Here is a 26,695-nt window from a genome sequence, read left to right as displayed (position 1 = left end):
TAAAACTTCAAGAGCATGTTGTGACACAGGGAAAGAGGAAGTTGTATCTGTGGATTCCTTGATTCAAGGCTTTGAGTCACGCTCAGAAACACACAGTGAATCCAATAGTGGATGTCAAGGGTGCTGTGCAAGCCCTTTACTTTGGCAAACTATCCCACAATATTGATTCCTCTGTGTTTTACAGCTAATTAACCTGTGATTTCTCAGCCGTAGCATTCGAGCTGTTATTAAATGGCTCGGGGAAAACACTTTTACAAAGGTTGCTAAATAAAAAAGTGAGGAGATTAACAATAAACAGGTATTAATAATGCTTTTGTCAGCTGCAAATTCTGTTAAAGGACAAGTTCGGTATTTTACACTTAAAGCCCTGTTTTCAGATTGTTTATGGTGAAATAGAACGGTTTTGACTGAAATTTTGACATATGTGGCTGCTGATTTTTCGGATGTTTGTGTTTCACCTCACACCTCTGGGTTTAATGGTGCACTGGAACAATCCTTTCTAAAATGCATTAAACTTTCGTTTACAAAGACGTGAAACTCACCGAGTGGTTAGGGGTGTTCACTGATATGCTCACACAAAAAAACGCTGCAAAAGATGCTTTCCAACAGGTGTTTTAGCATTCGTTGTTAACTTGTGGACCTATTTTTCCAAACGCCTCACACCCGTACATTCTTCCGCTTAGAGCTTGAATAATAAACACTCCAGCCCAGGTGGTGGCGCTAATCCGCCATTGCCAATTGCAAGAATAGAAACAAAGTTCCCGGCGCGGAGTAATACCGTACTTCACAGCACAACTAATACAAGTCAATGGAGTTGGACAAAAACTACGATAAAACCTGTTGGAATGCGTATTTTGCAGCGATTTTGTGTGAGCATATCAGTGAACACCCCTGACCACTCGGTGAGTTTCACGTCTTTGTAAACGAAAGTTTAATGCATTTTAGGAAGGAATGTTCCAGTGCACCATTAAACCCATTGTAAAGGTGGGAGGTGAAACACAAACACGCGAAAATTCTCGGGGCAGCCGCATATGTCGAAATTTCAGTCAAAACCGCTCTATTTCATCATAAACAATCTGAAAACAGGGCTTTAAGTGTAAAATACCGAACTTGTCCTTTAAAAATGTCTGAACATTAGTAAAGGAAAGCATTAGGGCAGAAAAAAAACACTTTTAATAATGCTGGGTATTTTCAATCCAGCATCGGGTCAAAAAGGGATGAACCCAGCCCTCTTGGGTTGTTATTTAATCTATGCTGGGTTGTTTCAAGACAAAATGGTAGGTTGTTTTAAACCATTGTTAGGTAGAATATAACATTTTTCTTGGTTAATAAATTTTTTTGACCCAATGCTGGGTTGAAAATAACCCAGGTACCAAGTGTACCGAATCAATAATGACATTAATTGCCAGCTATTTTATTGATTGAATATTATCGATTTGTTTTTGCAGCCCTAGAAAACATTGAAAGGAAAAACATTAAACATTTGCACCAAGTGTGTGACAAGTATGTAAAATTGGGAAATGCACCATGCAAAGTTAATTGATAACTACACGTTTGAGCATGTTCGTGAGAAATCACATAATCCCTTTGGTAAATCAAACGCTAAAACAACACAGAGAATTTGCACAAATCACACAGGCACATTTAATTTTCAAAGTGTTCCCTCTAAGGAAGACTGCAGACGTTGGGGGGTTGAAGTGTTAGCTGTAGATATGTTTTCATTCATCCCTGTATAAATAAATATTGAGGATTGTTATTGCTATGTTTGATTGTTGGGGGACATTACTTATCCCCAAACTCCAAGAAACTATGCCCTTGCTCTAAGTGTCGTTTAAACTTGCTTACGAAGCTTGACTTGTGCACATGTGGCAAATTCTGTAATGTGGTACTTTGTCCCTTTATGGCAAGACAGAATTACAAGATGAGCGCTGCAGGGCACAATTACAGGATCTTTAAAGCAGAGGTGTAAGCAAAAGAAAGATCTGCATGCCATCATGTGATGTAATCTATGGAGAATTTAAGCTGTCTTAATATTGAGCTAACTGGCCTGAGGCAAGAGATGTTTGAAGTCATTTATGGGTGCTTTATAAAGTAAGTACTACTGTATGAAAAATGGTTGAGCTCTTGAAGATCTTATGGGAAGTATTATTAGTAATGTATACTTATGTTTTGATGTTGTTTGAGCGGCAATGTTCACAAAGCGACTTGCATACACATGCAGATGTGAATACCTGATTTTAATGCTTTGCTGTAACTGAAAACAGACAGATGGACACTGAGATACAGTAGCAGATGGAGAGAGAATACAGGTCATGTATTTATTACTGAAAATAACCTTAGCTAGAGATATTATTTGGTCTGTCGAGGGTCATGAAAGTTTCATATGAGTATTTTTATTCCAAAAGTTGGCCCAAGACAGATGACCGTCGCCAAAGAAAAAAATTTGACTGAGTTTAAAGAGGTCATATCATACATTTTTTATGCATTTCCACCCTGAGGTTTTTTGCTCCAAATATAGTAAAAAGTTCATTTCTAATGGCAATTTTTCAAACCCTCTGCAGTGGGATTAATAAAGTCTGAACAGCTCCAGAGCATCCGATGATACACAGAGACAAGTTAGGAATAATAATATTTATTGGTAACACTTTATTTCGATAGTCCACTTTAGACATTTTACTAATTATAAGTAACTTTGCAACTACTTATCAACAATCTTTAGAGAATTAGTAGACTGTCTGCTTAATATCTACTAACACTTTATTGTGATGATATCTCAACAGACTTTCAACTGATCTTTGCAGGTGCATGTCAACTTATTCCACTAACCCAAACCTCTTCCCTAACCCCAACCCTTACAGTCTACTAATACTCTAATGACAGTTAGTTGACGTATAGTTGCAAATCATTGAAAGTTAGTTGACATGTAGTTGCAAAGTTGTTTATAGTTAGTAGAATGTCTAAAGTGGACTATCAAAACAAAGTGTAACCTATTTATTTGTTATCTTTTTACTATTACTAGACGTGCCAAGTGGCTGAACACCTAGTGAATCTGATGTGTTAATTTATCCACCTGACCTCAGAAAATTGTGTAAACTAAGGGCAAGCCATTTAGCATCTTAGGCTCAATAAATGATTTTTTTTTTAAATAAATTATTTCTCAATATTACACGGCCCTCTGGAATGCTTGATTCTGATTGGTCAGTTGAGACATTTGCAGGTTCGTTCTTTTCAAATAATAAACACTCCAAAGTAATAACACATAGCCGGTACTACTTGTACGATTAAAATCGCTCCGCGCCAATAAAGATCAATAAAGATTACTGTTTGGCGCCATCTTGTGACAAACACTGGACAACCACAACATTTTGACATTAATTTTAACATGTACGGTAAAAACAAAACATTTAAACAGTGGATAGAAGAACGAACAACGACAAGACACAGAGAGCTTACTGAGACTGAACTTAAATAGAGCAAAATAGAGCATGACAGCTACGAAGCCAACACACAAAAAAAAATACAGAATGGGCATTAAAACTTCTCAAAGACTGGCTAAAAGAAAAAAAAATGGAGACAGACAAGTATGAAGCAGAGGATCTTAATAAGGTATTACGATCATTTTAGGCATCTGTGCAAAGTTTCGCGGAAGGATAAAAATGTTAATCTAAAACAAATATGCCAATAAAATGTTTCAAATTCATATTCATGTCCAGTTTTTTTCTTATGTGGCAAGTAGCCGTGTAATAACTTTTTTTAACGCTGGCGGGGAAAGAGTTAAAGAGTTCATGTAAGTAAGGGATAATGTAGAGGCATCCGCTTCGCGTCGGGTCCTGATCACACTGTCGGGGCTTATTTCCCGATAACTACCGGCTGCCTCTACATTATCCCTTACTTACATGAACTCTTTAACTCTTTCCCCGCCAGCGTTAAAAAAAGTTACCAGCCAGCGGCAGGCATTTTTTATGATTTTCACAAAAGTTTAAAGCCTTCCAGAAAATGTTCTTCTTTAAATATATTCAATATATCAAATAAAAGAACAGACCCTCTGCTTTCAAACAAACATAAAAAACTATTTCATTCTACCTTTATTTGTTTTAATTTATCACCTCTCAAATATGGGTAAGTTTCTTCAAAAATATCAAAATTTGAGCAAAAAGCTGAGATAATTGCATTTTTGTTAAGGACTTTTGATAGAGCTTGAACTGTTTGTCCTAAGGGAATACTTCCAGGTTTTATATGTTGGGTAAGAGCACAACCTGGTGGATAATAGTGGAAATACGGATTGCCGGAAAAACTCGTCATTGGCAGGGAAGCGTTTTCTCTTAATTAACTCTTAAATGGCGGGAAAAGAGTTAAACTACGTTTTAACTGTAAACTCTCTCATTGTAAAACACCTGGACATTTGCGGTAACACTTTACAATAAAGTTCATTAGTTAATGTATTAACTAACTTGACCAAACCATGAGCAATACATTTGTTACATTATTTATTCATCTTTGTTAATGTTAGTTAATAAAAATTTAAGCTTCAATTGTTTGTTCATGTTAGTTCACAGTGCATTAGCTAATGTTAACAAGATTTTAATAAAGTATTAGTAATTGTTGAAATTAACATTAACAAAGATTAATAAATGCTGTATAAGTGCAGTTAATTATTAGTTCATGTTAAAGGGATAGTTCACCCAAAAATAAAAATTGTGTCATAATTTACTCAGTTATATATATTATATTATATTATATATTGTTACAAACCCGCTTAAATTTCTTTGTTGTGATGTACACAAGGGAAGATATTTTGGAAAATGTCTGTAACCAAACTGTTTGTGGACCCCATTTACTTCCATAGTAGGAAAAAGAATACTATGAAAGTGAATGCGGTCCACAAACGTTTTTGTTACAAACATTTCTCAAAATATATTCCTTTGTGTTCATCATAACAAAGAAATTTATACAGGTTTGTAAAAACACAAGAGTGAGTAAATGATGACAGAATTTTCATTTTTGGGTGAACTTTAACTAATGTAGCTAACTAATGTTAACTAATGAACCTTATTGTAAAGTGTTACCACATTTGCTTTATCACTGTTAAAAAGTGGTAAAAATTGTCCATAGCTGTCACTAGGGCAGTTCCCTTTCAAAAAGTACAAATTTGCACCTAAAAAGTTCACAGTAGTACCTCAAAAGGTACATTTTTGTACCAAAGAGAGCATATAAGTACCTCTACGGTATATTCTGGTACCAAATTCACACATATCTTTACGACTTTTTTAAGGAAACTGCCCCAGTAACAGCTTGGGACCATTTTTGGTAATTTTTGTGCAACATCTTGGCTATATACATGTACACTGTCAGAAAAAATATACATATATTTTCTGTCGCTAAAGGTTCTGTTTTGTACCTTTACAGGTATACTAAACATAATACAATGTACTTTTTTGGGTACATTACTGTACCTTATGGACCTATTGTGTACCTTTAAAGGTTTTGTTCCAGTAAAATTTAACTGGTACAAAATTGTAGGGGTGTAACGATTAACCGTGCAAATGTGCGTTTTCTCAATGAATGAATTTTAATGAATTACGGTAAAATCCCGGCACATCCGAACGCCAGGGGGCGCTCTCATGCAGAAACTCCTTTAGTGCCACAGACGAAGTAGCATTACAAACGCTATTCCAGGAAATGTCTACATGGATTATTTACAGGCTGGTCTTCAAATTGTTTAAGGTATTTTCATGATAATAAAGAATATTTTGAATGATTTTTATTTAGCGAGTGTTGCTTTTTTAAATGCACGTTATAAACGACTCTGACTCATAATCATTTTAGATTGATAAGGACTTCCTACTGACCAAATGCCGTAGTACACGCACAAGCTTTCTGAATCGTTTTCAGACAGGCATTTTAATGGGACACATGATTAATCGTTACATCCCTACAAAACTGTTACTTAAGGTACGCAATAGGTCCTTGGGGTAAAATATTGTACACCAAAAGAAACAACATTTCAATGTGTTGTATATTTATAAAGCTACAAAAATGAACCTAGATTTGATTGATTAATGGTCAGCATATCATGCAAAATATGTGATGCATCAACCTTGTTAAGTTAACACATTTACTGTAAATCCAAGTACTTGATTTCTAAGTAGATTTAATTCCTCTCAATTCTCACTCAGGGCTCTAAAACATGTCTTAAAGGAAAAAACACATTTCCTGTGTAAAACCCATTATAAGCAACTTCTATTAAGTGCATAACTTCTTTTTAAGTGAGTGAATGTGCCCGAGAGACGTGTTTAATGTTGTTTAGATGGGTAAACATAACACAAATCACTGTGTCTGTGGCACCTGCCGCTTTACTAAAGCTGGATGTGGACGGCTATTGCACCAACGTACAAATGTGAGTTAGTCACACTTAATCCGACAAACACATGTACACAACAGTGCCGTTTTATCCACACACTACATCAAAATGACACTTAAAAACAGCATGTGTTTTTGTGTTTCTGTTGCCATTTGTAATGCTTTAAAATAAAAGGAAACACAGTCTATAAGTTCCCTTTACACTGTTTCCTCAACAAGCCATGCAATTTGAGGTATATCTCATGTCCATAGGACAACTGGTACAAGATGAGTTTGCAGGCACCCCTTAATAAACCTTTGTGCACTTTTGGTGTTTCATTTCACTAATGAACTGACATTTCATCAAATAAAAGTAAATAATTGTTCCCTGTAGATTTGTGGCATGCCATCCAGGGCAAGGATATAAAGTCAATGAGTTTTCCCCAAAGCATCAGAGAACAATAAAAATGTGAGAAAATGTGACCCTAATGTAAATCTACCCAGAACTGGCTGTCGTCCAAAACACAGTATCCAGGCAAAAAGCTGCAATATGAGACGCCACCAAAAAGCCTACAGCAACCGTAACGTGATACAGTCCATGCATGCAACAAAATAAAGCACGATAATAAATCTGGCTCAAATGAAAGATGGCAAGAAGAAAGTGTTTTTCTGCTCAAAGGCATGTGACTTAACAATATGGAAAGACTCCATAGTCTGATCATGAGATCAATTTTTAATTTCTGAGATTCAGTATGAAGTGCAATGCTTGGCACCACACTGAGACCACCAAACAGAGTGATAGAGGCAACCTCAGTGCGAAGGAGAGAAAAAGTAAACAGAATATTTCAATTCAAAGGCTTGGAGGATAAATTCACCTTTCAACTGAACAATAACACAAAGCATATAGCAATGTGGAATAATAGCCAGCAGACTGATGTCCTTGAGTGGCCCGTTTATATCCAGACCTCAAATCCTATTCAGCACTTTTGAAAAGCACTTCTTGAACAGTTTTATTCAACGTGAGCACTTTTGTTAAGAAAAGCAGGCCCAAATTTTAGTGTCGAGATGTGCTCATGGGGACAAAGCTAAAAATGCTGGGAGTAAATCTACAACTTATTGCACAAAGGATGAATACTTTTTATAGAAGCTGTATACATGATGCCATAGAAGAACCATTTTTGGATGTATTGTTTTGTAAAGAACCTGAAGAACCTTTACAAAATTGTAGTGAAAAAAGTTATACAGACAATAAAAAAAATTTGGAAACGATTAGGCAATGTTTGACTGAATGGTTCTTACAGGAACCCAATATGGTTCTTCAATGACATTGCTGTGAATGACCTTTTATTGTTAGGATTGTAGAAAGATGCAAAAAATAATTCATAATCTAAATGGACAAGATACATCAGTGAAGATAAATAGGGCTCCGAGCTAAATAACATGCATGCCTTCAGATATATTAATAAATAAACCTTGAGAGAAATGAACCTGTCAGGACTATTGCAAAAATGACAGATTCACACAGACCGTCCAAATGTAAAACTCAGACACAGCAGATCCATTATGGCCCCGTTTGAATGATTAATGCAGAGAAATGTGTATTTACAGAATGATGCATGACCATGTAATGAGCTTCATTATATATTCATGCCAAAGAGGAAATTGAATATTAGATGGTATGAGGACACAAAAAAAAACCCTAAAGAGTAGAAAAGAAAAAAGAAATTCAAGATTTTGGAACACAAAAATCAGGATAAGCACAAGAAGGAAACGAAAACAGGAAAAAAATGCATAAATGACGGAAAGTAAGTTGCTCTCAGCTATTGACAAAGAAGAAAAAATACAACGTCCCTGGAGAAAGTATGATAGATGGGAAAGAGAGAGTCAGTGTGTATGCATTTATAACTAAAGCTAACCGATGTACTCCACTGTTACACATGACGATGTGACACGCTCCCAGACGACTGCACAGCTCTGAGGCCACGGTGAGCAAACCGACTCCAGACGCTCCGCAGGCTGTAAACTGACATGCGGCCGTCCTCCGACACGAAATGAAACTTTCCATCAGTCTGTACAGCTCATCCAGAGCATTGAGAGGACGCATCAGCTACAGAGAGACAGAGAGAGATAATGTAATAGCTATTATTGCAAGGTAAAAACTATATTATTTTAGTTTTAGGGATGCTGATACCGAAATTCGGTTTTTAAGAGTGACATCTATTGATACCTATAAATACAGAGAGTTTTGCTTTTTGCTCCTTGTTTCAAATTATTATGTATTTATGTTATATAAAACTGCAATTCTGTTGTCATTGTCCACTAATTCAAAATTCTTATTCATACTCTGGAACTAACAAATAAAAATGAATGCATAACTCTTTCACTGCACAGATTTCCCATGAGCCCCTGCAGACAGAATAGTAAGTGATGACACATACCTTGTCTATGAAGGCTGCTTTTGGAGCAGAGCTGGGAGGAAGGTTTGATTTATCCAAATAAAATGCCCTGTGGAGGAATGACATAAACATGTTAGTGTAAACAATAAACACACCAACAAATTCATGAACACCCAAACAGCAAAGCATGCAGTGTAATTCAGTTTGAGTTGACTTGATCTGTGCCTTTTATTAAAGCAAACTCTGTATTTTTAAGATTTGTTAGTTTACAAATGAAGCAACTTAGAGCTGTTTTAAAACAAACAACACATTTTTTTGGAACCTATTCAAATAAATGTCTTGCTGCAGTACCTACTTCAGCCACACGGGGCAATCAAGCTGCTGTAAGAAAATACTTTCAGCATTGAGGCACTTTCTTTCTTTCTTTCTTTCTTTCTTTCTTTCTTTCTTTGCTTTTCAGCAGAACAATCCTACGTTTGGCAGATGCTTTTATCTAAAGCAATTCTGTTCATATAATGAAATTATGTTTACAAATGCAGTCTCGGTTTTTATCATACAACAAAACCCACACAGGCAACCGCACACAAACATACACAAACATGTTGATGTGCCTTTATAAGATCCAATTGCTGCATTATAATTAAGGAAACCCTGACATTACTTTGATGGGATGCATTAAGAAAAGTTCTTTACAGACATCAAGAGGCTTCAGCTTAAGGCAATATAAGATTTAAACACCCATTCCACTGATTTACAAAAAGAAGTTCACCTTCATTTCATTAAACGGCGTCCAACACTACCTGCAAAATGTAAACAAACACTATCAGAGGTTAACTGCTTAAGACATTCACTGAAAACATTTAAGCTTTGTTTATTTGGCAAGTCGACCTCTTTTAACTTTTGGCAGCCATTAAAACCTTTTTATTTTTTAGAATACAAAATGTGCAGATAGTTTTCTATGAAATTTAAGCGACTTTACTACTTTGCGCTGTGCTTGCTTTCCTCGAAGACGTTAGCTATGTTTCTCAGGACTAGTCCACACGTAAACTGAGTTATATAAGGAGCTCAGATGCAAAAGCTGTTAAACACCACCTCAATCAAAAATGACAATGATATTAACTGAACGCTTTCGGCACATATTATGCGTTCATCAAATACTTTTGCTTAAAAATTCGATTAATCCCGGCCTCAGGCAATTCAGAAATACTGCTTTGTTGGCAAATTCCAGAAAGAGTCTGATGATGCTAATTTACTGAAAATGCTAATTTACAAGAAAACATGTCAGACACACTAACGGCGCATTCACACGGGGCGTAAGTGTTAACTCTTAACGGAAGGTTTGTCTGAAGCGAGGCCAACAGCCAATCACTAGTGGCCGCTACACATGCTCCGTTCCTTCATAAGCGTAATTGGCTGGCTCTGCCTAGATTATTTGCATAAGGCGATATGATTGGCCGACGCACGTGTGGCCGCTTGAAAAGTTGAGAAATGTTCAACTTCTGCCGCGAGCAACGGCACTGACGCGGCGCCAACAGATCCACAATTCAGTTCGGCAACGCATGATGTCACCCATTAAAAGTGAATGGGAAGCGTTAACACTTACGCCCCGTGTGAATGCGCCATAAGAGGGTTTTGCATCCGAAGTCTTCATATAAATATACATGCTTTACCAACACAGCTCTTTGCAATTCTTACTGTACGTATTTTACAAGGTGACTAAATTCTTATGTTTTTGTAAAATTAGCTTTCACCTCTGTAATTTGGTTTAGGGGTGGGGTTAGGTGTAAGCTATCATGATCGTACATTTTTGTATGATTCGCAAAATACATACAAATTAATGTAATATCAGGTTGGATTTGTGTATTTCAACACACAAACCTTATGGTGCATTCACACCAGCCGCGGTAGAGGCGGCAAAAATGCGCTATAAGTTGGATGCTTGAACATTTGAGTTTACTTGATTCATTCGCGCGTGAAATTCTAGTGATTCGAGACATTAACGTGAAAATTTGCGTCATGGGACGGGCTTCTGCTGAGACTCCCCTCGCTTCCTGTAATAATTTCACTACTACAGCAAGGTTCTGATTGGTTAACGTGGCGTGGAAATCCGCGGAAATGCTCAATTCGCGCAGAATGCGCCATCTGTGCCACGCCTACCGCGCGGTAGGATGCCTAATCGCATCTTAACATGTAAATCACTCACGCTTACCGGCTCTACCGCGATTGGTGTGAACCCTGCACAATATGGCCAGATTTAATAAACAGGGCAAACTAACAAGAGTGCAAAAACAACCGTGTCTAAATTTTCCACTACATGTTTTTAATAAATCTTGACACAAGCTGTTAGTTAATCTGGCTCTTAATAACAAATTCCATGTGTAACTTAGATGTAGCGTGGACAACTTATCCTATTCTTATGTTACAGATATTGGGCTCTATTTTAACGATCTGAAACGCAAGTGCGAAGCGCAACGCGCAAGTGAGTTTGTGGGCGGATCTTGGGCGCTGTTGCTATTTTCCCGGCGTGAGAAATAACTCTTGCGCCGGGCGCAAATCAATAAGGGGTTGGTCTGAAGTAGGTTTATATTTATAGGTGTGGTTTGGGCGTAACGTCAAATAAACCAATCAGAACGCTAGCCAACATTCCCTTTAAACGCAAGGGCGCAAGTTCCATGGCGGGTTGCTATTATTATGACGGATTTACCAGGCGCACGCCAGGAGCGGTTCACAGCCGAGGAGACCGACGTCCTTGTACGGGGGAATCCCACGCTTGCCAGCATAAATCGGGCACGCCGTGTAACGGGAGGTGGATCTGCCTCAGGACTTGACGCCAGCAGAGGACATCGCTGCGTCCACCCTCACCGCTGAAAGGGTTTGGGGGCTTTGAAATCGGACCCAAGAAACGCAAGCAAGGTCCAACCCCAAAGTACTCTTACAAATCAAGTTCATATACATTAAGGTTTCTTATGAAAACATTTTAACTATTATTTACATAAAATAAACGTAATACAGCCACACAACAAAGATATGAAAATATTTTAATCGTTATTTGCATGAGAATAAATAAAAACTATCACCACAATGCTCACCACTATGATTCCCCTTATCTCGTGTATTAATATTTTTAAGTGTAACAATTTATGATTTGCAAAAATAACTGTTGCATCTGTGTAGATTAGATAAGCAAAGTGTATGCGCGTTGTGCACGCTATACATTATGGTCAAGCATGCGCCCTTAAAATAGCATAATGAACCACGCGCAACGCGCCACTGACTTTAGACAAGTTTTTTTTGGTTAGTAGCGCAATTGTTTTTTGAAACTGCAAAATAGCATAAGAGATGGTTTGCGCCGCAACACGCCTCCTTTTTGCGCTGAACCGCCCAGGGAGCGCAAGTTCATTCCCTATTTTGCTGACGTGCATCTGTGGAGGGAAAAACCCCGCTGTGCGCCGGCGCAAAATACGAATGATACATGCGTCACTGACAAAGTCAATTGCGCTGGGTGCAAGATAGGGCCCATTGAGGTCAAATATACAGGTCAGATCTGGTTCAACACATTCCTAATGAATCAAATTTTTTCAATCAAATTTGTGTCAATAGCAATATGTCCTAATATTTATTTACTGACATTGACTACCTCAACAACAAAAAATGCTCAACAAAAATGCACACAAGCCCTGTAATTTCAGTCAACAAGACAAACGTTGCTTAAGCTGCCAAAACAAGATCTTCACAGTCCAGCAGTTCTCTGTATCATTTACTGTACGTTTCCATTTGAACAATCTGCGTCACCCTCTCTTTAAATGTCCTACGTGATAAAAGGCTAACCCATGGCCACATCCATCAGCTTTACATGCTGAGCAAAGTCTTCTAAGGGTGTCCTTGATTTGTCCATTTAAGAGCAGGATTTTGAAAACTGCCCTGTAAAAGCACTTAGTGTAAGACTGATGTGGCTTGATAATTAGGCCCAGACTGGTGGGAAAATACAATTGAGGGTTTTTTTTAACAGAGGTAAAAATGTAACTTAGTGACCACACATCAGAAACACAGATACCACTGACAAATAAAATGGCCAACATTTGTCCTCCATTGAAGTAAGATGTGTAAATAAATGAACTATTCCTTTATTGTTCATTGTAAATTATAAAACGGCTCGTTCTGGTTCTTCATTCTGATTGGTTAAAACGCGTTCTAAGCCGTGATAAAATACCCTGGTAAACCCACGGTTCAGACCGCATTACAAGTATCACTGCGCCACTGTTGCTGCTTACTGATTTATGAAAATAAACACCACAGTCTTTAATCATTTTTAAATTTTTCTACATTTGCACAATTATGGCGATATCCAGATACATGTCAATAAATATTGTTAAGTCATTCGTCAAAACGTTCTCTGAGTTAAAATTTTCTATCTTAAATTGATATTTCTGCTATTATCTACTAGATGGCAATCTTACCCAACTTAAACACTGACGCATTCATTCGACACAACAGCGTTGTGGTGGATTTAGCGTGAAGTGTAAGTTTTGATGGCTCTGAATCGGATCTCTTACAAAAGTTCTTCACAAAAATGGAGTTATCTCATTCTATGAAGGTAGAATGAAACTTTTTTTGTTGTTGTTGTTGTTTTGTTGGAAAACGGATGGTCTGTTATTTCATTTGATATTTTATGTTTATTAAGATAATTTTTCTGTAAGGCATTAAACTAAAACTAGGTGGCAACTTGATGGGGAAAGAGTTCAGCATGCTTCCAAGCATATTTGATCATCACTTCAACAGTTGCACAGTATAAATGTTAATGTATATTTTAGATGAATGTTGATTTATAAAAATAAACACCACAGTCTTTAATCATATTTTCATTGTGTCTTTGCTGCGTCTGTGTTGCTTGAGAATTGCGCTCTGTTGCAGCCACACTTGATTCTGAGGAACTACTTTGTTTGGCGGAAGACTAATATTTGTTCTAATATAATTACAACTTATTTGTGTTTCATTTTGTGAAACCCTGCTAAGCATATGAAGTAACCGTTTTATAAACGCAATAAACCCCGCGAAGCAGTGGGGTTACAGTGCATTTTATAACAGCTAAGGGGGTTTTAGGCACTCCGCGTAACAACGCCCATTAGCTGTTATAAAATGCACTGTTAACCCACTGCTTCTTGGGGCTTATTGCTTTAATAAACTCTCACATTTTGACGTTGAACAAGTACAGTTTTATGTAGTGTGCCACTCATACTTGGAGTGTGCCTAAAGAGTCCACTGGGTTAAAACAATAGACCGCTGCGCTTCACAAAGTACCACGTACCAGACGGACAACAGCCTTTCACACATTACAAAACCAAACAGCCAAGTCTGGCTGGTTCAGGCAGCACCAGATGGAGTTGAAGATTTATGTCACTGGATCAATCGACCATTCGCTGTTCTGTGTCACAGCAATAGAAGAGAGCTCACATGAATTGGAGCATTGCATTAGCAGTGCAAAAGGACATGGGTTTGATTCCCAGACACACTGATAAAATACTGACAAAATGTACACAGCGATTTTACTATAAGTGGCTTTAGATAAAAGCATCTGCCAAACGTAGGATTGTTCTGCTGAAAAGCAAAGAAAGAAAGAAAGAAAGAAAGAAAGAAGCCAAAGTAAAGCATACATGTACCCCCCTCACACTGTTGTATTTCTGTTGGGCTTTATGGTAATTATAAAGCATTATTCAAGCAGGCTATTTAAATCTATTAAACACAGAGGAAAGTGTTATCTATAATAAATGTTTTCTAGCATATTTGTTCACTTGCATGTCTATGTGTGGTAAAAGTGGGACCCTGGGAGTCCTCCAGGAGTCGTAACTCATCAGTCTTTTTTCCTGTAAGGCACACTGAGCAGTAACTGATGGCCTGTGTTGTCTCTACAGGCTCTTATGTGAGACTTTAATGGAAGTGCTGGATGAGTTCCAAGGATGGGCCAATCTCACTACGCCTCTGTTTGCTGGGCCTTAAAGCAAAGTGCTACTTTTTCATCTTAAACCTCATTTTTTCAACTTAAAAAACACTGAAAAAAGAAGCATTGCTTCTTTCCCTATTTCAGAAATATAACCCAAAGTGCTCTGGGGTCTTCGGGAATGATACAAATTAGAGCATCTCCTGAATCACAAGTTATTTTCCAAACATACTTCACTACTCTGCTGTCTCTACACTGTCAGAAAAAAAACCGAAATGGTCAAAAACGTCCTTCAGTTGTTACTGGTGCATTTGTACTGTTTAAAAAAATACACATTTGCACAAAAAAAATTGATTTCAGTACATCAGAGGTACATATATATATTGTATTGGTACAAAGAGTACATATCTGTACATAAATTAGGACATTTTTTAAACGGTACTATTCTAGCTGACAGTATGGACATACCTTATAAGGAATGATTGACGACGGGCCGTTGAATTATTTAAAAATAATGCACACCCAAGGTGGTAATGTGGTTTACATAGCGGGTGTGCATTGTTTTCAAATAAATCAAAGGACCAGAGTCCTTTGTTTTATTAACTCTTACCTTGTTCTAAAACAATAACATAAAGATAAAATAAAAATAAAAGTGACAAGTAATAGATTCATGTGACCAAATACTGGTGGTTTGATCAACCCAAAACGAATAACATAAAAATTTTGACCAGATACATCAGAGCCAGCGGGAAATTAGTGTCCATGTCCGAGATTAGGCTGTGATCGGCGGGGATATTGAGAAACGGCTATTTCATCTATTGGGTTATTATTCAAAACAAATAGCCGAAAGGGTTACTTGGCCGGCCGTCAAACTGTTTTACTATAAACTGCTATATACTACTTTAAAGATACGTATCGGTACATATTAGGACCATATAATGGTACAAATGCTACCCAGTGACAGGTTTTGTCCCTTTAGCGGGCGTGCACACCAAAGCTTTTACGCCCGCGGCCAGCGCATGTTTTCAATTGTTTCCAATTGTTTCAAATAAGCCATCAGCTAGCATTTTTTTTTCGCGCTGAAAGCCGGCGGTTTTTCCATGCACAGCTCTGAAAGCCGAGAGTTGAAAGAGATTAAACTTTGGGTGGAAAGCGCCGCTCGTCAATGTCAGTTTTCACACAACGTACAATCACAGTGGAGGAGGGATGGGACAAGTATCACAACAACCAACCGGCTCACAGCTCAAATATCACAGCTACCAAAGTGCTCGGCTGAAGAAAGCTGGCATTCGGCGTCCTCCAGGCGTTTTCAGCCACGTTTAAAAGTTTTGGTGTGCATGCCCCCTTATTTTTGACAGTGTATATGTTTAGAGTGAGCATGTTCCCAAACCAAATCTTCACTTAGTCTCTTATTAGATCCCCTTATTTAACATTTTAACCAATGTTATTGAGAGTCCATAGCCTAATATTGAATTCTAGTTTGGCTAAAAGTTTGAGTTTAAGTTTGTTGTTTCATTTGGTTTCCCTCAGGTTCAGCATTGCATCATGGCCATTAATACAGTATGCTGCCAGACCATTATGCCTTAAAGTGGACCAATAAATCTCCATATAGCCTGGCTGCCACTGTGACCCAATGCATGACCTCAGCAAACCGCGACTATTTACAGATTCTCAAACATGAAGTCATACTAGTTCCACGCTGGCCTTGAAAGCATGGTAACAAACATTCAAATAACACTACGCCTGACAACAAACACATTTTTTTCAGCATTTTTGTGGCTTTCCCACATCCCACAAATCACTTAATCAATTCCAGGTCCTACAGTAAACTCTGTGTGATTAGCCAAGCACTGGGTTTGCAATTACTGTCTGATACTTATAGCCATTAATCAAACTGCATCTAACACGACAAACTAACCTAATACAGACTCGTAGCACTGGAATCTGTATCGAACACACCGCATCCACATCACTCGCACCGCAGAGACCACTACAAACAAGTCTCCCTTCAGTAACTGCATAAAAGACAAAGAACCCTTGGGTTTGTGGAGTTTAGATCTGGAAAACGTTGTAATGTCTTTTTCAGGCAAATGAGAAAAAAATAACTTTAGTGTGTATTTTTAGAGCACAAACATGTAAAATTAATTAAACAATTTAGAGCACTTGAAACAAGGCCTGAGCTTGGCCAGCTGAAACTGACTGGATGGAAGCTTGTTTTCTGTTCCACATCAGAAAATCAGAACCCGCAGACAGATCTCATGCCACATCAAGGCTTAAAGTCTATTATGGCGGACTGTATTAGGAGCATTATGGCACTGTTTTATGCTACACTTTGAAGTCGTATGTTTATGTAGGGATACAGGGAAACTCGACATGAACAGGACATGAAAACACCAGCAGATGAATTATGCCAACTATAATCTAACCGCACTAAAGTTTGTTCCACATGAGAAGCTGCTTGGTGAAGTCGCAGGACTCCAAAAATAAAATGATGTAAAGACCCAACTGGAGTTGACATCATCTTGCCGACATTTAAGGTCAAATAAAATACGCTGTTTCTGCCAATCTCATGTTATTCTTAAGCACCTATAGAGTAGTACTGCATCCATCATATCTAAAAAGATTCTTTGCGGTGTCACAAGCACGCGACGCACAAATAATTATTCCACTATCTCTGGATAACTTATTATTTACTACATGTTTGTGTCGTTTACATCAGTGCTTCTCAAACTGGGGGCCCTGAGATGGTGCCATGGGGCCCCAGTTTAATGACATTTTATAAAGTACATTAATTTATCATAAATTCTGTGTCATAAAACCTCATAAAAATAATGGCTACTAACCAACAGCACTACACTGTATAATTTTATATGTTTTGTTTAATTCAAATATTAAGTTTTGGTATATTTTATGTCATACATTTTCTTTGGGGGTCCATGAAGGGATGCACCGTACACAGGGGGGACCGCACACTGAAAAAATTTGAGAACCATTATATGCACTTACTCACCAATTGCCAACAAAACAGACATTTGATGCAGTTTTACTTACAGCCTGCAACTTACAAAATCCAGCGTTAAACCAACACACTTCCACAACTCCGCTACTACCCTGGATAAACAAACTATATCCATTGTTCCAATAATGCTGGGTTCTCTGGAAAGCTGAAAAAGTTTAAAGGATTAGTCCATTTTCTTAAAAGAAAAATCCAGATAATTTACTCACCACCATGTCATCCAAAATGTTGATGTCTTTCTTTGTTCAGTCCAGAAGAAATTATGTTTTTTGAGGACTGTCAAAAATGACAATCGTTTCGCTAGATAAGACCCTTATGCCTCGTTTGGGATCGTTTATAGTCCTTTGAAACTCCGTTGAAAAAAACCGTTAAGTGTTGAGTTGAGTATTAAATGTTGGGCTCTATTAAAGTCCATTAAAATTAGAAAAATCCTGGAATGTTTTCCTCAAAAAACATAATTTTTTCTCGACTGAACAAAGAAAGACATCAACATTTTGGATGACATGGTGGTGAGTAAATTATCTGGATTTTTCTTTTAAGAAAATGGACTAATCCTTTAAATTTTCCTCAGAAACAACAGCACACTTCTTTGGTGATGTTAATTTCATGTCAGCTCTTGATTTGTGTGTGCGTGCGCTTATCCGGTTAAAGTGCCCATATAAGGACTTCCACTGTACTTCCTGCGATTCTGTTACATACTGTAACAGATTTAGTTGTCGACAAAAAAACTTTCCAAAACTTTTACGAACCTCGACGAAGTGCATTCAGCACAGTAATACTCTGTCATACGTCCAAATGTGTCTTTAAAACTTTACCCATGTTAAACATCCAACTCTTTAACAGTGTCAATAATGTCAGGACTCTGCCACGAGAGTATGGTTTTATATTTATGTTTTATTGTGATGGCAGAGTTCTGACAGTCTCTTGTTTAATGTGGAGGCCATGCCTTGTTTATTGTGGCATGTGTCTCGTCTTTAGTCCCCGCCCCCTTGTTCTCCCTGTTAATTATTCATTATCAGTTTATCCCTTGCACCTGTATTACCCTCGTTAAGTTTCCCTATTTAATCTCCTCTTGTCTCTTGTCCTGGGCTGGATCATTGAGTTGTATCATGTCATGTCTCGTCTCGTAGTCTATTGTGTTAATTCATGTCATGTCATGTCATGTCATGTCATGTCATGTCATGTCATGTCATGTCATGTCATGTCATGTCATGTCATGTCATGTCATGTCATGTCATGTCATGTCATGTCATGTCATGTCATGTCATGTCATGTCATGTCATGTCATGTCATGTCATGTCATGTCATGTCATGTCATGTCAAGCAGTCATTTATGTTTTGCAAATGTTTCATCTTAGTCTAGTTTATCATGTTTAGTCAGTGGTCGTATTTCTTGTTTAATGTTGTGTTGCCCCCTCGTGGGTTTTTGTTTTCAGTTAATGTTAATAAATGTTATATGTTCACTCCCCGATATCGTCTGCGCTTGGGTTCTCTGTTCCTTGTCCCCAGTCCTCACAGTTAAGTCAAAATGCATGAAATACAATCCTAAGGTTTCACCTTAAAAGTTATTGTTTGAGCTTGCACATAAAATTATTATTTCAACTGTTGTGGTCTCTCTCTCTCTCTCTCTCTCCAATTGTCCTCCACACTGTTACTTCTCCAGGTCTCAACCTATCTACATACTGTACAAAATGAGCATGCTTTGCACTTAGATGTAGACAGTATATAGTTAAATCTCTTCTTTCATGTATGCACATCTCATATGTCAGAATCAGAGTTGTTCTCTAAGACGAGTCAGTAAAGGAACAGGAAAGGAAATTTTGGTCTGGTCTTCATCAAAATCAAACCTTAAGGTAACGTAGCCCAACAGTTAGCGATGTGGGCTTGCAAATGAAAGACTGGAAGTTGAAACCCTGACTGTGGTTATATCCTTCAGCTGTCGCAACTCTGGCATCATGCAGGGCATTTACCTCCTGCATGCTTTTGGTGAACTGTGTTGGAAATGTCGAATAAAACCGATCTACACTGATAGGTAAAGTTTACAGAACCAGTAATCATAGATAACATGTGGTGTACATATACAGTATATTTGATGATAGGCTTATCACGTTTCAGAATGGTTATCAGAGACATAATACTTAGTGTATGAACTGAAATGGAAAGGTTAAAGCCCATACATACAGAACTACCATAAGAAGTGTGACGGTCATGTGTTTCTGATTTGCAGATTGGTCTATATTGGTTTAATGCTCCGGGATGCTTTTAGTGACCTCATCAGTTATGACAGATCCACTTAACAAAGATCTAAAGAGAATAGATCAATTGTGGATCTCAGATCACTCCATTTCGACATGACACATGTTCTCCGGTGTAGTTAAAATTATAGCCTAAATATACTTTGCCATGTGCTTTAGATGCTCTTTTGGAAAGACGGACATTGGGATTTTGTGGCAAGACCCCTGAGTTAATCTTCTTGATTGACTCTAATGAGCAGTAACATGTATGTCAGAAGTAATATAAATCACATTTCCAGAGTACTTCACAATATGTTTTATCTGACCAAAGTATTTTGACCTTTAGATTTCATGCATGCTATAATTATGTTATAATATTCAAAAACACTGCCTAAAAACCGACTGTACCTGTCAATTGCTTATCAAGGCTTAGTGAGCCAAATCAGCTATTATGTGTGCATGTTTAGGTATAAGTGTAGGTGGACAGCCCCAATTAACTTAATTTTAATTATAATAAACATTATAAAGTCTATAAATGATGGAGACACAGAGGCTGGATACTGAACCAACTGGGTTAAAAAAAAAGCTGGCAAGGAAATTAGGTTCTGGTCTTTGTCAGAACCAACCCTGGATTGAGTAGTGGGTAATGATCTGTTCTGGTAAATGGTTACAGTTTCAAACCTTTTAAAGGCTTATCCTTGAGGTCTTTCCATTTTGTCCTCAAGCAAATCACGTAACGTTTGATTGCTTGAGGTATACATTGCAGCACTATGATATTTTTAGGATTTTAATGATCCCAGAATGGGTCAGAATTGATGTAAAATACCAAATTAACACTCAGATTACCACATATGCTAAATCTCTGATGTTTGCAAACACTGATTTGAATGCTACCTCTTAAGAAAACTGTCTAGAGCTGATAATCAGATTTAGAAAGACAACAAAAACATGAGCCAGGCTCTTATCTAGTTTAAGTGCTCTATTGCAGGTACGACAAATGTATTTATACTACATTATATAACTACAGAGCATGCTTTTGTAAAGGTCAGGAAGCAAATATAGTACATACACTCACCTAAAGGATTATTAGGAACACCTGTTCAATTTCTCATTGATCCAATGGTGTAATGGTGTGGAGGATGTTTTCTTGGCACACTTTAGGCCCCTTAGTGCCAATTGGGCATCGTTTAAATGCCACGGCCTACCTGAGCATTGTTTCTGACCATGTCCATCCCTTTATGACCACCATGTACCCATCCTCTGATGGCTACTTCCAGCAGAATAACGCAGCATGTTACAAAGCTCGAATCTTTTCAAATTGGCTTCTTTGACAATGAGTTCACTGTATTAAAATGGCCCCACAGTCACCAGATCTCAACCCAATAGAGCATCTTTGGGATGTGGTGGTGCCCTGGATGAGCATCCCACAAATCTCCATCAACTGCAAGATGCTATCCTATAAATATGGGCCAACATTTCTAAAGAATGCTTTCAGCACCTTGTTGAATTAATGCCACGTACAATTAAGGCAGTTTTGAAGGCAAAAGGAAGTCAAACACAGTATTAGTATGGTGTTCCTAATAATCCTTTAGGTGAGTGTACTCTGCACATGCATCTGATTCAGCTATTATTCATTACAGCAGCCGGTCAATCCATTTATTTAAAGCACATTTGCACTGCTTTTCCTAAAACATCCTCTGTCTCAACACACTCAACTTCCAAAACCTGCAAAAAAAACAGATAAAAACCACAAACCCTAAGATAAACAGATTCATCCATTACAGCAGGCTGACAGGCCCTACTAGTTCCACATGGATAAAAACAAATGTGCTGTCGAGAAAAGCGGTGTTGTGGATGCTTGAGCATGTCCTGTTATGTGGTCACACCTGCCGAAAAAACACATCTTAAAAAAGCCTAAAATGATCTTTCTGGTCTCAGCTGGTTTAGACTTGTCCACCAGCCTGCCCAAGCTGGTCTTGGCTCAGCTTAGATGATCTGACCATCTTAAAAAACTGACCAAGCCAGGAAACAAGCTATCAAAGATGTTTAAACAGCAAATCTTTGTTGTAAACTGTTTAATACATAAATAGGTATAAACAGATACAAATAAAAACATGTCGCATCAATGCGGTTCCAATGACATCTTGAAAACAGAGAAGATTTGCCTTTTACTTGTTCAATGGCCGCGCTTCACATCCAGTCAATATAAATGCATCAAGATCAGCTTTAAATGCCAATATCAATGCTTAGTTAGCTAAGAGCCAGAAGGGGTCTAAGAAGGACCGCGTTGTTAATGGAATATTGAGAGATTTGTCAATATGCCAAAGAGCACAGTGTAGATAACAAGTCAGCCATCCAAATATTGGCAAGCAATAGCTAAACAGTGTTAGCACATAATGAGACGGCATCTCCTGTAGATGTAGTAACTCCTCATAAGTTATCCACTGGTCTCATCTTGAGCCAAACAGGCTTCCTTTCATACAAATCCCAAACAGTCATTTGCCCCTATGGCACACATTAATACAGTAATACGATGAAACTTGGCTGACCTCTACAAATCCTCCAAAAGGTCCTGGAAGACTTTAACATGTAACTAAAGAAACAAAGCAACATAATGACTGTAAAAACCCAGCCTTATATCTGATGGATACAGTTATCTAAAGTTTATAGGATCTAATTGAAAGGAAAACGATCTGAAACGTGCAACGTGCACTCATAAACCTTAATTTTAACCAATCAAGAATAAGTATTGACAATCCAGGTTTTCCCACTGATCAACCACTTCCCAACATCTCCCAGAAATGTCAAACACAGATAATCAGGAAATATAATAACAGCTTTACACTTCAATCTGAAGGTTGAGAGAAAACAAGTTGAGCCTCAGTTTGATTGACAGGTGAACCTGGCTTACCTGAGTCTCTTGTAGTACTGCTTGACTTTCTCCAGAGATCCAGCATTGATTTTGGCCTGATACTCTTCTACAGACACACTGTCTCGATAGTAGTATCCCTCCATGCTCTCCAGAGCTATAAATAAACAAAGCTTTGGGTTTTCTCTTTCTTCAGCTATTAGCAACGCTATATTTATTAGGCACATGATTATCATTCAATAAAGAATATAAGGCAATGATATGATTTCACATTTGATAGAGCATAAATGTGCATTTCTTTGGTATGTATTAAGCTAACCACGTCCACATAAACACAGCCTACCCTGGGTAAACAGTACAGGGTAGATTTTGAAGTTGCCACCGTGCCGCAGCCTCTGGGGTAACTGCTGGAAGTAAAACGCCTCAAGGTAAAAACAGACTTTCAAAGCCTGCCGCGTGCCCTCGACTTGGTACGAGATGGGCATGTCTGGAGAGAAAAAGACAAAGCCATCAGTATGATGGGAATGGAGAAAGGTCTATAAATAAAATATTTTTTGCCAAGTCTTAAGTCTGAAATGACTTTTTGAATACTAAAGTTAAGAACACAAACACTATTATTATTATTTTTAGTAACAACATAACAAACGTTATAAAAAAGTTTGAATATTAAGTAAGATAATATTTTAATTTGCATATGAATATTACAGTTTATAATATTACTTTAAGTGATACACACCCTCATAGTCCAATATAAAGATTGCACATATATAATATATACTGTACTGTAAAATGTGACCTGGGACCACAAAACCAGTCATAAGTAGCACAGATATATTTGTAGCAATAGCCAAAAATACATTGTATGGGTCAAAATTATAGATTTTTTTATGCCAAAAATCATTAATATATTAAGTAAAGATCAAGTTCCATAAATATATTTTGTAAATTTCCTACCATAAATATATCAAAATGTATTTATCATTAATATGTTTTGCTAAGGACTTTATTTGGTCAACTTTAAAGGCAATCACCCTCAGATTTCAGACTTTCAAATAGTTGTATATCGGTCAAATATTGGGTCTCATTCATTTAGCATGCGTACACACTAATTTGTGCATGAGATGTGCATACAGATTTTTTCACGAAGAAATCGTGATTAAAAAAAACCTTTCGCATAAAAATGTCTTCTAAATGTATGCGAAAATTCAAGAAAACATAAAACGTGTACGCAATAATCACGTACGCTATAATAAAATACTAGGCTATAATTATAATGTTTTTAATCAGTCCCTCTATAAAAACGTGATTATGCGATCGCATGATTCAACGCATAATCAGCCGAAGTCCGCATATTTTTTGCGGGGGGGTGCATTTTTTCAAATACGCCGCACTTTCGCAGCAAAAATTGCAGATTTCTGTGCGCAAAATATGCGGGGCTTGCATGATTTCATAATCTCCGCATTTTCGTAGCAAAAATCACATACCTCAGCAGAAAGTTGAAAAATGTTGCATTTACTTCACACAAGCGCAGCCATGTTCCCTGTTGCTATGGGAACGTTATGAAGTGACGTGATTATGTGACGTGAACATCATTCAAAAGCTGCAAAAGCTGCAAACAGTTTTTGCAAGTTCCCACAGTTTCTTTGCATAAAATTTTATAAATATCCAGCATTCATCGCATTTTTTAAGAAAACATGCCGCAAGATCAAGGATTTTTGCCCGCAACCATCATAAAAAAACTAGTTTTTCTGGAAGGACTGAATAATAATATTTATATTTAAAATTTACATGATTATATTTTATATTATTATATTTTCTGTATTAAATATTATTATACATGACCTATATTATTATTATAATATATATACATTATATTATAAATTATTATAGCATACTTTTTTCTACACATATAAAGAAGATGCACGTAATAACAAATCGTCACACTTTCCTTCCACACTTTTTTAATCTCTGTATAAAAGAGTATGCTTAATGCCTAATGTAAACATCATGTAAATGTAATGAGAAGTCCAAACGTCAATTTAAACTTCTGTTTTATTTTAAATACAGATGCGCGTCTGTCATATTAATTAAATGTCATATTTGTTATCGCATTCAATACTTCTTTAATGTTACTCCAGTCGGGGGACAGCACTGGCTTCCTCCAGCGACAGCAAAACCTCCCAAATAAAAATGCAAAGGAAAACGTAACTTTACCGCTAATAAATAAGATCATGGATTTCTTTTTGAGCTATTTTACTTTGGTGACAAACTGCTCTAAAATTTACTGTGGACCAGCGCTGCGCTGCGGAAAACCCTTATATGGAGCTGGTTTGGGCGTGTTTTATGCAAATTACCAACCTCGTGCATGCGGTCTCTCATGTAGAACCCTCCAAATTCACTAACATAAGAACAAGTATAAGAACAAATTCATGTGTGTACACGTGTTGTGAATTATGCGGAAGGTTTCAGTGAAAAGTTCAAGTGTGCGTATAAATACAAAAAACGTATGCAATTATTTGTGAATGAGAGCCATTGTCCTATTCTAACAAACCATAAAGCAAAGCTTATTTAATTAGCTTTCAGATAATGTATACATATCAAGTTCAAAAAATTAACCCTTTTGACAGGTTTTGTGGTCTGTTACTTACTAGCAACGAGCGGCTCTCCTTCAAACTGCCGAAAATAGAATGTGACCTTTTCCAGGTCTATAAGAGCGACCTGAGTATCTTCCAACATCGCCTGTTCATCCGTCTAAAAACAAAAAAGTACAAATAATATACATTAATAATATCTAAAACGTGAAGCTGTAAAAACAAAACCGTGGACGTTTGTTTGTGCCATTCTTGGCTACATAAACAAAACACAAATTTCTTTTGGCAGGAGGAAGAGAAGCACAGAGAGTCATCATTTCTTTATGCTACGCTTTCCATTTCATCCATTCTGTAGCGAATCTTCTGCCCGCAAGCACCACATGAGAACCATCCACAGACAAATCAAAACAAGTCTGGTGTGGGAATCATGGGACCACTCTTCATGCATCTGAAAGCGACACCTCTGCTTCATACGTGGGCTGACTGTCTCTAAAATCCCCATGTGCCAGATACCACAAGTCCTTTCATCCGGGGGCCTACAAAGCTGCCAAGTCACATTTTGTCATGAAATTACCTCCGGGTTGCTCTCAGCTGCCTGTTCTGCCTCCTTTGAGTGGATTCGGAAGTGGAGGGGGCAGAGAGTCAGTGCTGTGGCGATAAGACTGAAGCCTCAAATGATAAAAATGTTGAAATTACATGCAGGTTTACTATCTGTGACTTTTCAGCTTCGCTCTACACAGATAAACTACATGCCTCATGTCTCAGCCTGCTGGAAAATTCAGAAAAGGTTTAGAAACAACCCAGTCAAATCTGGCAACAAACCAGATGTTCATACAGTACCAGCTTATGATCAGTATTGACCAGTTGGAAACCAGTTACGATGGTTCAAACCACAGGCACCAGCTTAAGCATGGGAAGCAAAGCTTCCTTCTAACCACCTTCTCGCCTTTATAAGGAGCAAAAATAATTTCTCATACTGTGTGCTTTAGCTGATAAATATACTTATTTTCTCTACATTAAGCCATTGAGTGCAAATACATCTTTCATATAAAGATGCAAAATGCCAGGCACACAAATGTAATCAAGAACCAATCACATCCAAAACTTTAAGGTTAGCCCTGCATCCACTTGTGCAAATCACAAGGGTATAAAGTCATCAGTTAAGTGAGACAATAAACTTGACTGAGATCTGACCTTGCGTCTGGCTATGGTAAATAAAACACAGTAATCTGTAATGAGCAGGACAGTAAAGAAAGCAAAGAAAGAAAGCGGAGGTGGGCAAGCCCAGGGATGCTGTCAGTCTGACCACACAGAC

General features: G+C 37.6%; 1 protein-coding gene across 3 annotated transcripts in view; it reads right to left on the bottom strand.

The window, feature by feature from the left end:
- prex2 (phosphatidylinositol-3,4,5-trisphosphate-dependent Rac exchange factor 2) overlaps window positions 1-26,695 on the bottom strand; it is a 169,340-nt gene that overhangs the window by 18,592 nt on the left and 124,053 nt on the right. For 2 of the 3 annotated variants that reach the window (XM_065258097.2, XM_065258098.2), the window contains 5 exons: window positions 25,438-25,540; window positions 23,133-23,276; window positions 22,832-22,946; window positions 8,778-8,844; window positions 8,256-8,446 (listed from right to left, as the gene is read on the bottom strand). In XM_065258097.2, the coding sequence (XP_065114169.1) occupies window positions 8,256-8,446; window positions 8,778-8,844; window positions 22,832-22,946; window positions 23,133-23,276; window positions 25,438-25,540 (620 nt within the window). Of the gene's footprint in view, window positions 1-8,255; window positions 8,447-8,777; window positions 8,845-9,512; window positions 9,536-22,831; window positions 22,947-23,132; window positions 23,277-25,437; window positions 25,541-26,695 lie in introns of those variants that run through there. The other variant, XM_073813102.1, reaches the window with a different exon arrangement.

The sequence above is a fragment of the Paramisgurnus dabryanus genome, chromosome 22 (assembly GCF_030506205.2).
Source record: "Paramisgurnus dabryanus chromosome 22, PD_genome_1.1, whole genome shotgun sequence".
Classification (NCBI taxonomy): Eukaryota; Metazoa; Chordata; class Actinopteri; order Cypriniformes; family Cobitidae; genus Paramisgurnus; species Paramisgurnus dabryanus.
The sequence above is the reverse complement of the archived record's forward strand: the minus strand, read 5'-3'. Positions and strand labels throughout refer to the sequence as shown.